The 18,576-nt window shown below is 37.7% G+C and overlaps 1 protein-coding gene across 2 annotated transcripts in view; it reads right to left on the bottom strand.

The window, feature by feature from the left end:
• Positions 1-18,576, bottom strand: part of PDE8A (phosphodiesterase 8A) — a 266,963-nt gene that overhangs the window by 82,223 nt on the left and 166,164 nt on the right. For both annotated transcript variants that reach the window (XM_069098725.1, XM_069098726.1), the window contains 4 exons: positions 18,070-18,260; positions 13,877-13,933; positions 11,565-11,619; positions 5,380-5,468 (listed from right to left, as the gene is read on the bottom strand). In XM_069098725.1, coding sequence (XP_068954826.1) covers positions 5,380-5,468; positions 11,565-11,619; positions 13,877-13,933; positions 18,070-18,260 — 392 coding nt within the window. The remainder of the gene's footprint in view (positions 1-5,379; positions 5,469-11,564; positions 11,620-13,876; positions 13,934-18,069; positions 18,261-18,576) is intronic.

Here is an 18,576-nt window from a genome sequence, read left to right on the forward strand (position 1 = left end):
TTTCTTGGCAAAGATACTGGAGTGGTTTGCCATTTCTTTCTCCAACTTATTTTACAGATGAGAAAACTGAGGTAAAGAGAGCTAAGTGACCTATCCAGAGTCACACAGGTAGTAACCATCTGAGGTTAGATTTGAACTCAGGTCCGCCTGATTCCAACTCCAGTGTTCTATCCACTGCTTCATCTAGTTTCCTAGCTACAACACAGTAGATGCTTAATATATTTATTTTATTTTATTTTCATTTTTCAAATGCTTTATTAACTTCTGATTTACATCATTCATTTCTTCCAGATTTTGAGTTACAAATTTTTCTCCCCGTTTTTCCCCTACCCACCGCCCCAAAATAGCAGTCCCACAGGATATCCTCTCCTCTAATCTGCTCTCTCCCATATTTTCTCCCATACCCCTTTCGACTTTTCCAGTAGGGCATGGTGGATCTCTATGCCCCAGTGCCTGTATATCTTATTTCCCAATTACATGTAAAATAGTATTGATAATAGTATATATATATATTTAAACATTGGATTTTAAAACTTTGAATTCCAGATTCATTCCCTTCCTCCCTTGTCACCCACCTTTACTGGGAAGATAAGCAGTTCAGTATAGGTTGTACATGTGTGGCTAATGCAAAACAATAACATAGTAGATATATTGTAAAAGACTGACTATATTTCCCTCCCTCCTATCCCACCTCCCACTTGTTCTATTCTCTGCTTTGACCCTGTCCCTTTTCAAAAGTGTGTGCTTCCAACTTCCCTCCCCCCCAACCTGTCCTCCCTTCCATCATTCCCCCTCTCATCCCCTTCCCCCCCCACTACCATATTTAGTGTGTATTTCATTCCCTCCTCAAGCCAAATTCAATGGAAATAAGGTTGACCCATTCCCTTTTGCCTTCCTATTCTTCCCCTCCATTGTAACCATTTTCCCTTGCCTCTTCTATATGAGATAGTTTACCCCATTCTGTCTTTCTCCATCTCCTCTCATTATATTCCTCTCTCACCTCTTAATTTCACCTTTTAAGTATCATCCCTTCCTATTAAATTGATCCTGTGCCCTCTATCTATGTATACCTATAAACATATATACACATTCACATATGTATTCATATGCCCATATATTCTCATATATAGACATATATATGTATATATATATATATATATATATATTTCTATTCCCTTCAACTATTTTCATACTGAGAAAAGTTTCATCAGTTACAATTATTATTTTTCCATGTAGGAATGTTAATAGTTTCACTTTGATAAGTTCCTTATGATTTCTTTTCCCTGTTTACCTTCTCATGCTTCTCTTGCTTCTTGTATCTGAATGTCAAATTTTCTATTCAACTCTGGTTTTTTCATCAAGAATGCTTGAAAGTCCTCTATTCCACTGAATGACCATATTTCCCCCTGAAACATGATACTCAGTTTTGCTGGGTAGGTGATTCTTGGTTTTAATCCCAGCTCCTTTGTCCTCCAGAATATCACATTCCAAGCCCTTCAATCCCTCAGTGTAGAAGCTGCCAGATCCTGGGTTATCCTGATTGTGTTTCCACAATATTCAAATTGTTCCTTCCTGGCTGCTTGTAATATTCTCTCCTTAATCTGGCAATTCTAGAACCTGGTAATAACATTCCTAGGAGTTTTCTTTTTGGGATCTTTTTCAGGAAGTAATCAGTAGATTCTTTCAACCTCTATTTTGCCCTCTGATTCTAAAACATCAGGGCAGTTTTCTTTGAGAACTTCCTGGAGGATGATTTCTAGGTTCTTACTTTGATCATGGCTTTCAGGTAGTCAAAGAATTTTTAAATTATCTCTCCTGGATCTATTTTCCAGGTCAGTGGTTTTTCCCATGAGATATTTCACATTGCCTTCTATTCTTTCATTTGTTTGGATCTGTTTAACAGCATCTTGATTTCTCATCAAGTCATTAGCTTCCATTTGTTCCGATCTAATTCTGAAGGAATGATTCTCCTCAGTGAGCTTTTGAGATTCTTTTTCCATCTGGAAAATTCGGCTTTTTAAGGCATTCTTCTCCTCATTGCCTTTTTGAGCCTCTTTTGCCATTTAAGTTAGTCTATTTTTTAAGGTGTGATTTTCTTCAGTCAGACTATTGACTCTCATTTCATAATTTTCTTGCATCATTCTCATTTCTCTTCCCAATTTTTCATCCACTTCTCTTATCTGCTTCTTAAGGTCCTCTATGGCTTGCAACCAGCTCGTATTTTCCTTTGAAGCTTTTGGTGCAGGAGTTCTGACTTCACTGTCTTCCTCCTGTTCCATGCTTTGCTCCTTTTTGTCCCCAAAATAGGAGTCTAATATTGGAATCTTCTGTCTGCTTTGTTTCCTTTGCCTGGTCATGTCACCCCTCAGTCACTTGACCCCTGGGCTTTTTGCCACAGTAGGACTCTGCCACCAGACAGGGGAGCTTTTGTCCCAAATGCTGGGGTTTTCTCAGCTGCTGGAGGTATTAGATGGGTGCCCTCTCTGAGGCCTCCACATGCTCTAGCAAGCTGGACACACACCCCAGGACCTCTACCCTAGACTGCAATCCAGATCCAAGCAGGTTAAAGCAAGAGCTCAGACTGGTTGCTAGGTCCTCCTGCACTCTGCAGGCCATGAGCTGAAGCTGCCACGTGGTGCTGGCTGGCTGTGCTGGGCATCTCAAAAGCCACGCACTCCCACTTACTGGGTCCCAAAGTCCAAACTTCACCGACCTCTCACTTTGTCCTTCTATGTGTTGATAAATCTGGAAATGGTCACAGCTGCTGGTGATCTGGAGTCCCTCTGGCCAGATGCTGGTCAGACCCGCCCTGGGGCTGAAACCTTGTCTTGTGAATGTCTAGGCTTGGCTCCCAGAATGCTGTGCTGGCCGATTCCTGCCAGCCTGCTGGGCTGTCCTCAGCAGGAAGTTAGCTTCTCTGTGTAGTTTTGTGGGTCCTGCAGCTCCAAAGTTTGTTTCGAGTCCCCTTTTTACATAGATTGGGGAAGGTGGAAGCTGGAGCCGAAGGGAAGTCTTGCTTCTTCTACTCTGCCATCTTGACTCCACCCTGAGAGCCTTAATATATTTATTGACTATTTTGATTTGAGATGCTGGTTCTAATAAAATATTGGAGACCCTGAGACATCTCTCCAATTCTTCAGCAGGAGTGTGTCATATGGCTGCTATTACAATCATCTCTTTTGAATCAAGAGCTCCCTGACAAGAGCAAACCAACCCCCTTTTGTGCCTCACAAAACACCTTTGCTTCTATCACTGGAAAATTAGATGAAGAAGTCCAATTTTTTAAATGATTGAAACATAGTGGACTAACTTGGAATGTTTAATGAGATTGCTGAAGCAGAAATATGTAGAAGTGGTTTCTTTCTGTTTTCTTAACTGATGAGAATGCAGCTAGGTGCCATAGCATAGAGCACTGGGTCTGGAGTCAGGAAGACCTGAGTTCAAATCCAGCCTCAGACATTTACTTGTTGTATGACCCTGGGCAGGTCATTTAACCTGTTCACTTCAGTTTCCTCAGTTGTAAACTGGGGGTAATAATAGCCCTACCTGATAGGTTACAAGATGGCTGTAAGGATAAAATATTAAAATATAAAAATACAAAATAAAAAATATATAATATACAATATATAAAATATAAATATAAAAATAAAAAGAATAAAATATAAAAGGCCTCTAGTTGGTACTATATAAATGCTAATTCCTTTCTCTTCCCCTTCAAAGAGACAGAGAGGCTCTGTCAACCATTTCTCACTGTTAAGCATTCAAGGACCTCCCAGCCCCACCAGACCAATTCCTATCTATTTTTTGCAGCGACAACTGAGGACGTGGGTTCTGGACTGTTTTTCCAGGAGTGTTGATGGGTTTCCTGAGCCATCCACTCTCTGCTGGCTGGTCCCTGTTGGCATGCATTGATGAGATGACTGTCTGGGGCTTACAGGGCAACCTGTGGCCAGGAAACAGAGTTTCCTCTTTGTGGCGTTAACTGGATTGTATGGTGATTGAAACTGTGATCTTGCCCTCCTGAGTATCATGCTCTGATCAATGCCACTAAATGACACAGCTTCACATTTCTATGTGCCTAAGGGATAATTTCATCAGGGAGCTTGGGCCTGTAGGAGCATCACTGATTCAGAGGACTGATTTTTGCCTAAATCAAATAGAAGCTATCTATAGTAAATTTAACTGTTTCCTGAACCATTTAACAGCATTGATTAGAAGCAGTATGGTACAAGGACAGAATTTTGGTTCTGGACTCTCTGTCTCTGCCATTTTCTGTCTGTGTGACTTTGAGCAAATAACTTTAACCCTACTGAATCTCAGTTTACACATTTGTAAAATGAGAATATTCAAGTAGATGGCCTCCAAATTAATTTCTAGCTCCAGATTGATGATTCTGCGTGCTATATCCCATTAGTGGCCTGCTTGGATCCATCTGGAAAGGAGAAACTCTGCCTGGTGGGTTATGGCCAAGGGTCTCTTTGGCATGGCTACCAGATGTAGGATGCTTCCATAGGTGAACTGAATTGGGCCTTTGAAATACATCCCTAAGTTTATTTAACAGTGCTGTAGATTGCTGATTGAGACCTAGGCTTGGAATCTGAAAGACTTCCAGGGTTCAAATCCACCCTCAAACAGTTACTAGCTGTGTAATCTCGGGCAAGTCACTTAACACTATTTGTCTCAGTTTCCTCATCTGTAAAATGAGCTGGAGAAGGAAATAGTAAACCACTCCAGAATCTTTGCCAAGAAAACTCTTAATGGGGTCACAAAGAGTCAGAAAAGACCAAAAAGGCTGAGCAACAACCACCACTATTGACCTCAGTCCTTAAATACCCAATCATCTAAATCACAGGTGAAAAGTATTGATCTTGGACTTTGAGTCAAGAGACCTGGATCTGACTCTTAGAAATGGCAAGAACAAATTGTGTGAGCCTGGTCAGTTGCTAAGTTAAATTTGCTGATCTGTAAAATGGGCCTAATAGTACTTTCCCTACCAACCTCCCAGGACTCTTGGCAAGTAATGTGCTTTGTAAAATTAAAGCACAAAGGAATGTGGGTTATTATTATTGCTGCTTTTAAATAGCAGTGATCCCATGACCCATCTCAGGCTGCCCCAGGCTGCCAGTGAACCATTTATAGCTATTCTTTAAGTATGACACGACAATCACTTAGGTATCCACCTAATGGTTATTTTGGCCAGACAATCCAGTAAGAAAGCCCTGACGATTCTAGACAGGCAGTAAAAGTCGGCAGAGGCCCTTTGGATGACAAGGTATTTATTACTCTCCAGTTCCACAAACAACAAGTCAATTAGGGCTACAAAATCACCCTCACTGCTTCATTCTACCCTGACACACTTATTCAAAGTGACAGAATTACCTTAGTTTGAGTTGTGACCGCACCTCACCAAATTCTAGCTGAATCAGTTCGTTGTAACAGGCCATGATATTGCAGTTCTCTATGTATCTCTGCAAACAGAAAGGCAAGAATCACTTTGGTTTTAATGCATTTCTGTAAATAATTACATTATCTTAACCAAAGGGAGTTAATTCTTGCTAACAAATCTCTTTGAACAAGGCTACAAGTTAGAAAGCTCGCTAAGAAGCTTACAGCAAAAATTTTCAAGGTGTTTCATAATATTATTCAGTAAAAATGGTGGAGAAAACATTTTTTTAAAACCAAAAGTCCAAGCCTTAAATTTCTTTAAAAAAAAAAGAGTAATTCTAAGTCTGAATATGTTTAGAGGTCTTATCACTTATAGTCATGGTCAAAGAAGTTCATGCTGTGTTTATGTTGCTACAAAAGCCTGAAATCTGCAGTAAGGGGGGGAAAAACCACCTCACAATTAATTATTTAAGCTCCTGTTTATATTTTATTGTCAAGGTTAATTCTTTATTGAAAGACAATACTTTGCCTTCCTTAAATAAAAATTTTTTTAAAACCAGCAACCTCATGGCCATCTGTAAGCTGCAATGTATTTGAACTTCCATGCATCTTACAAAATATAGACTATGGCTCAGTTCACAAATCCACAAACAATGTTTATAGGTCTCATTTTAACAATCTACTTGTTATTTTTCACGGGAGGAAAATAAATCTCATTTCCTTGCTTAGGGAGGTTAACTTGCTTTTAGCCATAACATTTCTTGGGCACAAATATTTCAGTGAGACCAAAACAATTCACAAAGTTCCCAGCCAACTCTTAACCATTGAAAAATGTCCATTAAACTGTTTCATAAGTCATCTTGGAAGCGACTGAATTCTTTGTAAATGCTCCTTTTATCCCATCTGGAGCATTTGATTAGCATTCATTAAGACAAGAAAAGTACAATGGTGGCATTTATTAAACCTTGTCTTTTGTGTACATTTTTGGTTTGACTATATTGGTTGAATGGACAGGCAACTCTTAGGTCCTACTCTATTCCGGGGTCAGGAAGACTTGAGTTAAAAATCTAGCCTCAGACACTAACTGTATAATCCTGGACAAGTCACTTTACCTATGTCTGCCTGAGTTTTCTCATCTGTAAAAGGGAGATAATAATAGTATCTGTTTTACAGTGTTGTGGGAATTGAATGAGATAGTCGTAAAGAACTTAAAAAATCTTAAAACACATATACCAGTTACTACTACTACTATTACTACTACTACTACTACTACAACTACTACTACTACTACTACTACTACTACTACTACTACTACTGCTACTACTACTACAACTACTACTACTACTATTACTACTATTTATACTTCTTCCTCTTCTTCTTCCTTCTCCTCCTCCTGGAGGAGTTGACCCTTGGATCCACTATCCTCTTGCTATGGCAGATCATTTGCTTTGCCATTGCCCTGGTGCTCTCTTTGCCAAAACCAAAGTACCAGATGGCCTTTCTATCAGCCTAGGAGCTGAACCCTCCTTTATATGCTGTCTCCTTCAAGTAGAGTATGAGCTCCTTGAGAGCAGATACAGTCTCATTTTTCTATTTGTATCCTCAGCATTTAGCACTGCTTTCCATGAGTCAGAATTAATTTTCCCATCTCATTCCATATTCCATTCTGCTTCCCATTTGTTCCTATTTAAATGCCCATCCTGTGTACACCAAAAGCCACTAAAAAATCCCAATTTGAAATCTGTCAGCAATAGACGGCATAGGCCCCTGTGCCTTTAAATTAATTATAAAGTATATAGACAGGCATAGCTATTACAATATCAGTAAAAGTTTATCCGTTGCTAAAACAAAGCTGACCCCCAGGTAGGTAGCTGCTCCTGCACACTGCCTCATATGATAATCAAGGCTGACTAGGTGGCCAACTTCATCTCGTACGTTTGAAGAACACATCCACTTCTTGGCTCAAAAAGATAGCCTGAGAATAGCCAGAAACCTCAGCCAACCTGTATGCAAAAGCAGAACTGAGTGGCTATAAATTGGCAGGGGAGACCCCTGTACTTCAGGTAAGGGGATGGCCATGCATGTCGACCTAGCAGTCAAAAGGGACAAAAGGGTTCTGACTCCAAAAGGGGTCTCAACTGAGAAGAGCAGTAGTTTGCTTTGCTCTTTCCTTTCTGAAATGGGCTGTCTCCTTACACTCTGCATGCCATTTGCCCAGGACTGCTCCCAGGGATGGGATTTCACAAAGGAAGAAAAAAGAATGTGTGTTTTCATGAACAAAGATATGGTCACCAGTGCAAACTGTTTGCTTCCTCATCTAGTCATGTCATGAAGACTCACATGTACTCACATGCATACACACATACAGTTAGAAATGGTTTTAAACAGTTTTGTCACGAAGACATGTATTTATTTATCCTTTCTGTAGTTTTTTTTTCCTCCATGTTTTGATTCCTAAGTAATGATACTTCTGCCTTACACTCTCATAGCAACAAGGTGGCTGACCTTTGTGTTAGCTGTTCCCCCTTGGCTACAGTGTACTCCCTCCTCACCTCTGCAATAGAATACCCAGCTTCAGGGCTGTGCTGGAACCAGCTCTTAGAGCTGATTGTTAAATTTTCAGTGTTAGCATTTACAACTCAAAATCAGCAAACCACTACAAATCATGTATTAGTTGATGTATTGCTTTGTTGATTGTGTTGTCTTGACAAGATGATGGAGAAAAACGTTAATAATACAAATTAAACTTATAAGTATGATGTCCTTTTCAGAGAGTAGGGAGTTAAACATTTACCAACACACCCCTGCCTGGCTTCCTTCAAAGCTCCCCCCTCCTCCAGGAAATCTTTTCTGCTCTTGCCCTGCCCCTTGCTACTAACTAGTACCATTCCTCCAAAAATTACCTTGTATTTAATTTTGCATTTTTTGTATAGATTTACATGTATAGATTATAGATTTACATTGTATAGATTTTTATGTCTCCCCTCATAAACTCCTTGAGGGCAGGAATTATACCATTTTTGTTTTTGTATACCCAGAACCTAGCACAATTCCTGATACATACCACAGGCATTTAATAAATGGTTGGTTGGTTGTTTGGAGATAATGTTGGATCTGGAATAAAGAATTCAAATTCCACCTCTGACACACACACACACACACACACACAAGCTGTATGAATGTGGACAAGTCATTTAACCTCTCAGTTCCTTCATCTATAAAATGGGATTAACGATACATACAATACCTTCCTCCAAGGGGTTGCCGTAAGTTTCAAAGGAGATGATATATGTTAAGAGCTTTGCAAACCTTACAATGCTATATAAATAGTTATTACTGTCATTGCTATTATAGGAGCACTGTAAAGACTGATAATGTGACTATTTGAAAAGTGTCTTATGCTGTTTGTATGGGAGACTTTAGCTTAGGCATGCATAGAAAAGAGGCCCTGGCAAAAAGCTCTCTAGAATAAGTAAACCTGCATGGTTGGGGATGGATTGCTCTGGTTCACTGGTCAACTAAGGCTGTTCAAAGCAAGCCCATGCAAACATGGGCTCTAGAACCTCACTCTAGATATTTAGAGTTCTGTTGGTGGACCTCTTGGTTAATATGCTTTAAGAAATGCAGCTAGTAATCAGCCACAGGTAACCCAGACCATACCAGCATGTCAAGAGCCTTTGAAAAAGTTCTTATAAAGATAATGAAGTTAAAATTAACTCAAATGACCTTAGTTGAGCATGATAAGCCTAGAGGGAAAAATAAAATATTTTCCCCAAACTTCACATAGGTAGAAAGCAGAAACTTCAAAAGGCCATGAGAAACGATGGGTATTTACAAAATAAAGTTGGCTTGGAGATATAAGCCAGAAGCAGTTGTTTTTGAAGAGTCAGGAAGCATTTGGCAAAGCTGGGGTTCTTAGCCTTTTTAGTGTCATGATCAAATGACATAATATATGTAAAGTTCTTTGCAAATAATAAAGCACCATATAAATGTTAACTATTGTTGGCTATTATGGATCCCTTCAGTCTGCTGAAATCTATGGATCCCTCTTCAGAATATTTTTAAATACATAAAATAAAATACCTAGAATCATAATGGGAACAATTATGTTGAAATGGTCATACACATATTTTAAAATTTTAATTTTTTTGAAGAAACAAGTTCTCAGATTCCAGATTTAAAAACACCTGAGCTGAAGTACCTCTTGACAAAAATGTAGAGCTCAAATTGCTTCTGAATATCTTAGAGAGCCAAATAAGCCAAGACACAATCTAGGTAGAATCTCTTTGCACTCCCTCCCCACACAGTCCCCATCTTCAACCCCAACCAGTATTAAATCTACAGAGGTAAAAAACAATGAGGCTTCAATGTTTGCAAACTTCTGGGTTAAGCAGATATTTATCTTTGAGTGAGTCCAACTCAAAATTCCATTACACAGATTTATTATACTTGCTAGGGCTAGATGAGCTGTAGATTGGAGTTTCCCGCCCTGGCACACCAAACTTCATGGTCCATGACTAAAACACACAAAACCTCATTAAGTGACTTTTGAAGCTTTTTTCTTTTATCTCAAGACTTTAACTCAGGTCTTGGGTCTCTGGGGTGCACAGGCTTACTGGGACTTCTGGTTTATAATTTTTAGTGTCAGATCCTTGAGACTGGTTAAGGGCCAGTTACCTTGACTATTACTATGTTATTAAATTAGATTGGTCTTAAGTACTGTATTCATAGAATAAGCATAATAAAGTTTTACACACTATAATTTTTAAAGTATCCCATCAAAGAGGGTTTTATAATACCCAGATATATTTATAATTATTACTTTAAAGGGACTAAAATTAGAAAATACAAACCATTTGCTAGAGCATATTTAAGTCCAGATAAAGGAGCAGGATTCTTTCCAAGGTTATTACCATTCAAAATCTTTGTTGTTCATTTAATCCATTAAAACAATTTCTCACAAATAAGCAGATGTAGCAGTAGTGGTGGTAGTAGTGATGGTAGTAGTAGTAGAGTAGAAGTGATGACGGTGGTAGTGGTGGTGACAGTGGTAGTGTTAGTAGTAGCAGCATTTATATTGCACTTTAAGATTTGCAAAGCACTTTACATATATTTCATTTGAGCCTCACAATAACTCAGTGAAGGAGGTGTTATTATTAATCCCATTCTGTAGGTGAAACTGAAACTGAGGATAGTAAGTGCCTCACCCAGGGTGACAAAGCTAAGTAAGTTTCTGAGACAGAATTTAAACTCAGTTCTTCCTCTCTGATTCCAATTCTACCTCTAATAATCAGAGTCATGAAAATAAAATCAACTTTGACCTTACACAAAATGTGTAAAAACAATGAGAAAGAGTACAATTTAATGTTGATGGGAAAATAGGCATCCCATTATCTTTTGAAGGAGTCATACCTTGGTCTAATCTTTTTTGGGAACCTTTGAGGCAACATGCAGTCAGTGGCACCAAATGGATCCTACCTTTTCTCCAAATAACCCTATAACTACTACTCTATCCTAAGGATTTCTTTTTAAAGACCTATCTGTATAAATATATTTGTGGTGGTTTTATTTCTAAGTGGTAAAAAAAAATGGAAACAATCTCTATGTTCAACATTTGGAGGACTCTCCAAACAAATTATGGAAGAACAGTGTTGCAGAGGGCTGTGAAAAGCTTCAAATTGGAAGAACAGAAAGAAATGTTTCTATGAGGCGATGCAAAACGAAGAAGGTCAAATTAGAAAAACAGCCATCAGCTGACTACTACTATGTATTTTTAAAACTGTTAACAGAACTTTGTAGGGGCACAAAAGGAAAAGAGATTGTTAAAAGACCCAGAGCAAACTAGTTGCTGTCACCATTATTTTGTTAAAGTTTACATTTTTTTCTTTAAAAAAAAAAACCACAAACATATTTTGCTCTAGGTATGTCTATAGTTAGGATTGTATTCTTTATACGTGTGTGTGTGGGTATATATATACCCACACACATATGTATATATATTCTTTATATATGAGTCTGTATATAAATATAATTTACAATCTATTATTTAAATATACTTGTTTCTTTGCATTTTGACATTGTTAGTGAGTTTATAATGAAAATTATTTATGTGAAAGATACCCTAAAGCAATTTTCTCACATGATGCTATGACTTCAGAGACAAAGATACCTTTACGTACCCTCGTAAAACCAGCAGCAATAAGGGGCATGATAGATGCTTCTTCACGCTCCCCCCTTTAAAAGAAAATGACAAAGGTAAGATACTAGCATTAGTGACCTTTCACATCTACTCATAACCTTAAATAATGTTAATATTTCTAATTTAAAGCTGAGTGATTTCTTGGTCTAATCTTTTTTTGGGAACCTTTGATGCAACATGCAGTCAGTGGCACCAAATAGATCCTACCTTTTCTCCAAATAATCCCATAACTACTACTCTATCCTAAGGATTTCTTTTTAAAGACCTACCTGTATAAATATATTTGTGGTGGTTTTATTTCTAAGTGGTAAAAAAAAATGGAAACAATCTCTATGTTCAACATTTGGAGGACTCTCCAGAGAAATTATGGAAGAACAGTGTTGCATAGAGCTGTGGCAGAGGAATTGGAATTAAACAAGATCATCCTACCTCTCAGTTTGTGTTTTAAAGCCTAAAAATTTTTTTTGGAGAGGTTATTCTCTCTCAACGTTTTTTTTTTTTTCCCCCAGAACATAATGCTACTTCAAAATGCAAAAATTATATTAGTCAGTCTGCTTTGCTACAAACATACTACAAATATCCTAACTTGAGTTCTCTCCTTTTATTTTTCCATTCAATTACATTTTTAAAAATTCCTATAGCTAAAAAAATTAGCATTTTTAATGATGAGAAGTCCAGTTCTATTTATAAAGGTAAAGAAACTATTTAATATTTACTTAAACATTCCCTCATCACATATTTTTCTTTTTAACCCAAAGCCATGTTTTTATGATGGAAACATATGTTTGTTCTTTCCCACCTATTTTTGCTTCCTCTCCTTGCCACCCAATATAATCACTCTCAACTACATATCATCCATCAGACTGAAAGCTCCTATAAGGGCAGGAGTCATGTTCTTTATTTCTTTTACATTCCTCCAAGTGCCTAGCACAGGGTTGGTTGGGCATAAAGAAGATGATGAATAAGCTCTTTCTGATTCAATTTGCCTTCTGAAAAAAAGAAGCTTCACAACAGCCTTAACTCAAAAAATGAGAGCTCTGGTAAGAGGAAGCCAGGTTTAGCAAATGAGGGGAAGAAAGGAGGAACACCTAGAGGGGTTCCAGAGATATCACCCAAGGCTAAACAAATACTTTACAAACGTGACATGTCTCTCACTTGCACATTTTTCTAGCTAGTGCAGAACACAGTGGGGTCCAATACAAAAATATTCCTCAGCTTAAGGTGTATGATTGTTTGAAAGGAACAGGGGTCCACAATTTTCAAATGTTTATTCCCTTATTTATTTCTTTTTTTTTTCTTTCCGCACCCCTTGGAAACTGTAAGTTTAAGAATACACTTTTGGATGATAACTTTCTGTGGTTCTGATCTGGCAACCAAACTTCAATTTTTTTTTAAACTCTGGAAAACATTTTAAGTATCAGATATATAATATCAGAGCTTTATCTTCTCTCTCTCTCTCTCTCTCTCTCTCTCTCTCTCTCTCTCTCTCTCTCTCTCTCTCTGTCTTTCTCTGTCCCTCTGTCTCTCTGTCTCTCTGTCTCTCTCTCTCTCTGTCTCTCTGTCTCTCTGTCTCTCTCTCTCTGTCTCTCTGTCTCTCTGTCTCTCTCTGTCTCTCTCTCTCTCTCTCTGTCCCTCTCTCTCTCTTTGTGTGTGTGTCTCTCTCTCCCCCCCCCTCTCCAAGGCCACGCTGCTCTGAAATTCACCCCCTTCTCCAATTCACTCAGAAACGAACAACAAAAACAAACCCACACTTCCATAAAACCTACAATCCTGAAACGTGGCTATGAAACTGTTTCAGTCAATGAGCCAGAGAAGAATTATTCCTAAAAATAATATCGGGTTTGTACTACCCCCTGAGCAGGAAGAGTTCAACTTTGGTAGCTGAAGAACAGATAGGATTTCATTACAACTGTAAACACAAGGTCCCACCCCAAGGCAACCCTGCAAGCGTCCCAAGGTGATGGACATGCCTCTTCCTCCCATGCCTCTCACAGACAGCTACAGTCATTTAAGGGATCCAATTTTCTCCAGGCTGGCCTATTTCGGAGTCGAGAAGCAGTTAGGACTTAATCTTCAGAGTCTAGAAATTGATCTGAGGTTTAATCCACAAAGTTAAATGGAGCTGAAAATACTGCTAAAATCTCCAGTGAACAGAAGGAAACAGGGAAGGAATATGACGTCAGAGAGAAAGCTTGTCACACAGCCCAGCATTCTAAAACTGCAAAGTGCTTACATTTTTATATGAACAAACATTACATTTCATATGATTTTTGACACCAAAAAAAAAATTACCTTCGTACTACACCAACAATAACTGTGTTTTCTGAGGATTTAGTTGTTCTGATAGACCTTAAATGAAAATCAAAAATACTTTAAAATCAACTCTAAAATACCTTTAAAAAAAAACAAATACAAACATTTTAATGTATCATTATAAAATGAAGGAAGAGAGCCCAGTTTTGGAGAAGGAAAGGCAAAAGAACTTCAGATAGTGTTGATGGATGTTAAATGGGTGTCAGCAGGGAGATATAAAACAGGAAATTAATAGCAAAATAAATAGCAGAGACATAGAAAACAATGTAATTGGTTAAATAATTGGTTAAATAGCAGATAGAGATAAAATAGGGAGATGAATAGCAGAGATATAAAATAGGGAAATAAATAATAGAGAGAAATTTTTTTTTAAATAGTGAAACAGAGCAGAGATTTAAAATAAGGAAATAGGGAAATGAATAGCAGAGTAACATAAAATAGTGAAATAAAATCCTTAATTATTTTTATAGTCTCTAAAATAATCTTTTTTTTTGGCCTAGACCTCTGATTTCATTAGTGTAGGGAATTCTCTCTACCAATGCAGATGAGCAACATATCTATAACTTAATAGTCTTTGCTGCCAAGGGTACTGGGAAGCTGAGTCACTTGTTCAGGGTCACAAAGCCAATATCTATCAGAGGCAAGTCCTAATTCAGGTCTTCCTGACTCTAAGACCAACAAGACTCTATCTACTACTCCATGCTGTCTCTCCTCTATATTATGACAAAAAATTCACTAAATGAATTAATACTCAGTAATTTTTGGAAAATATCAACCAGATGTGGAAACATTTTGGGGGAGGGGAACCTCTGGATGGGAGCAACAAGCTTTCTACCTTTCCTAAAGTTTTCAGAATATTTGATGATGATTTTATGCAGGATGTAGTTGAGACAGAAGGGTGGCCTTTAGCAGGGAAAGTTCTGGCTGGTACAGATATATTGCAAAAATATTTGCAAGGCTGTTTGGGGTTTGTGGTCTTTAATTGCAATTAAGTATTAGCATAAACCAGTGAGAGGGTTTGCCAGGGGGGCTGTTTGAGGAGCATAGGTCCAAGCTCTGAAATGTAACTGGAGTGCCTTCCATTCTCTCTTCCAACTGTATTCACTATCAACTAAGACATATACAAGTTTTTAAAATCAGGGAGCAGTTCAGAGATTTAAATGGGAGGGTAGGGTAGAAAGGATACCAGCAGTAATTCCTAGAGCATCAGGCTACTTGGCCCCATGATGTCACTTCTCTTCCAGGATCCCTTTCTATTAAAAGAATTTGAAGGAGGTTCAAGGAAGTGGGTTACTCTTGGCTTGATAGTACCAATGGTTCATTTCAAATCCTTTTTGATTTACTGCAGTATAGAATAATAATTGATAGAGTATTGGATTTGGAGTTAGGAAGAGATGGGCTCAAAAACTGCCTTTCATGATTATTAGCTATTACCATAGGTAAGTTAACCTCTCTGAGTTTATTTTCTCATCTTTAAAACAGGGATAATGAGGGGTGGCTAGGTGGCTCAGTGAATAGAGCACCATCCCTGGAGTCGGGAGGACCTGAGTTCAAATATGACTTCAGACACTTAACACTTACCAGCCGTGTGGCCTTGGGCAAGTCACTTAACCCCAATTGCTCTGTCCTCCCCCCTCCAAAAAGCAAAAAAAAAAATAGGGATAATGTTCCTACCATACCTACCTCACAGGGTTGGTGTAAGACTCAAACAAGATAATGTATGTAAAATGTCTAGAAAATTTAAAGTATCACTTAAATATAATGACTTATTATTTGCAATAATTTTATTTTCATTTTTGACTAGCAAGCATTTCCATTAATCTGTCCTTCACTCTAGCCCCTCCCATCAAACATATATATTTTTTAAAAAATCCAAAAAATAAATCCCTCAACAAATAGCTGCACAGTTATAATTCTATTATTAGGTTGGCCATTCTGACATTTAATGAAATGCTCCTCCCTAAAGATAATGTCTTCTAATCAACCTGCTGTGGATTAACAATTACAAATCACAGCTGGGGCAGCTGACTCTATAACCTTGGCATTATATAATACAGTGGACATTCTGTACTCACAAACAATAAACAGTATTATTTGTAATACCACTGGATCTTGATTAGGTAGATTGCTTTTGGAGAGTTTGCTATTTTGGTTAATTAAAATTTCTGGTCAATTAAGAGTAAAACACTACAACCCTTTATTTAATTGGGCTATTTCTATTAAACTGTAAAAACCATGAGACCAAAGATCATATCTTCTTCATCTTTGTACCCACCACAGTGCCCATTACATAGCAGAGCTCAATAAACATTTTATTCATCCATTCCATGGATGTTTTAGTATTGAATGAATAGACCCTAGTTATTAAAAGTTTTTCTAATATGCAATACTATGGTATCCTTTTCTATATGAAGTTAAGTACCATATAATGAGAATGATAATTTTAAAAAATAATCCACTATCTTAGAAGGTTTCAGGGTCATCAACATGAAGATGAATTTTCAGTGTGCACTATTACAGATAGATATTTGGACATGGGCAAAATTGTTGAAGGTGGCAGAGTGAATCTTTAGCATCTACTTGTCCCTCCTCCTCCTTTTACTACCTTATTCTTGCTCAGATCCCTTTTCTGATCACTCAGGGTTCCCCAAGTAGGGCATTCCTTCTATACTTGAATACCTTGTGTTCTAAGTGAGAGGTATCAACTTTGGGTTTGAACCAGATTAAAATGTCACTGGGAAATGTTTAACAAAATAAACAAAAATGAAACACAACAGATATAATGTTAATTTGTGGTTTTCTAAGTCAATATGCAGATTGCAGGGGTCCCTCTCTACTTGAGTTTGACCCCCTTGCAGCTGTTCTTGACACTCTAAACCATTTAAGTTTAATGAGAACAGAATTTGGAAACTAGTCCCCTCTCCCATTAAAGCTAAGCAATCCTGAATCACATTCATAGTATGTTAATACTGAAAGAGACTTTAGAGATTCTTTGAAACAATCCCTTCATGGAGGAAAGTGAGGCACAGAGAAATAAACTCACTTGCCCAAGGTCACATACCTAGTGAAAAGAGAGAGCTGGGACAAGAACCCAGTGTTCTTTTCAATATGCCACAGCTATCTTTCCTTAGGTTCTTGCCGGGTAATATGCAAGGAGATTTGATAAACTAATCTTAGCCAAGTTATTAATGATTGAGAGTGGTTTAGTGTATTATCTCTACAAGGAGAGACCTGTATTTTGATACTTTGTTTTCCTGATCTCTTATTTAGAAGCCCAATTAAATATATCTACTACCCTATAAAATTAAAGACCGTTCCCTGCCAAATCCTGTTATTTAAGGGGTCCAGTTAATCAAGGTTTGAAAACATTGTATCTTATTAAAATCTCAATTCTCCTTTCTTAAAAGAGGCCATATTAAATAACTATTCATTTTCAGTAGATATGCATCCATAATTAATTATATATCCGTAGAGAGCCAAGGTGGACTTCTGGATAAAGCATAGGTGTTACAGTCAAGAAAACTTGAGTTCAAATCCTAAGTCTAGTACTTAGTAATGGTGTGACCACAGGCAAGACATTACCTTTCTGAGTCTCAATTTCCTCATTGATCAAATGGAGATAATAAGTAACAGAATTTTGGGGGTTCAAATAAGATACTGTACCTAAAACATTAGGTAAGCTTCAAAGGGCACAATGGAGGTCAGTTGTTGTTATTATTATTATGATAATGTATTTGACTCTCCCTTGGACCTTTCTTTCATCAGACACTAAGCTAAAGATTCTTATTTAAGAAATTACTTTATTAAAAGAAATCTCTGATCTGTGCTTGCTACTCTGATCATACTACTACACTCACTACATAGTCACACTCTGCAGGGATGTAGAACTCAAGAACACCGTTTTCTTGCTCAGTCATTTTTAGTCATGTCCAGCTCTTATGACCCCATTTTGGGGTTTTCTTGACAGAGGTACTGGAGTAGTTTGCCATTTCCTTCTCCATTTCATTTTACAGATGAGGAAACTGAGGCAAACAGGGTTAAGTGACTTTCTCAGTGACTGATTAATTGACCTGGGATACTGAGAAGTCAAGAGGCTTGACCATGATCCCAGAGCTGGTACATGTCAGCCCTTGATTCCAAGGCTCCATCAGTGAGCTGAGACCCATTCTTACCTGCACAGTGCTACTGCATCCAGCTGCCGGGAATGTCTGTGATCGATGATGATGATGTCGTGATGTTTTTCCAGAAAGCTTTCGAGCGCAGACTGAGGATTCTTTGCAAGTGAGCACTTAAACCCTGCCTTCTCACATGCCCAACAGAATCCATTACTCTGGTTGTCTTCTTTGGTAAACACTAAAAGTACCTAATTCAAAGAAGCACAAACATTTTTAAATCAACCACAGATTGTGACCTCAGCATCTTTCTCCCCATACTGGTCCAACAAGAAGTTGTTTTTTTAAAAAATGGATTAATATAAAAACATATACATATATACTAATATCTATCTATCTAGATATAGATTCATATTTATATCAAGATATATCTATATAGGTATATAAACCTAAATGTGTAGCACATATAAAAATTTCTTCTAATAAACAAATTCATTGATATAATCTATAAAACTTTTTTTTTTTTGGGGGGGGAAGGTATATTTCAGTTGCCAGGAAATAGTGTTA

The sequence above is a fragment of the Petaurus breviceps genome, unplaced genomic scaffold (assembly GCF_028583685.1).
Source record: "Petaurus breviceps papuanus isolate PSGF00001 unplaced genomic scaffold, PetGlider_PUasm1.0 37, whole genome shotgun sequence".
Lineage (NCBI taxonomy): Eukaryota > Metazoa > Chordata > Mammalia > Diprotodontia > Petauridae > Petaurus > Petaurus breviceps.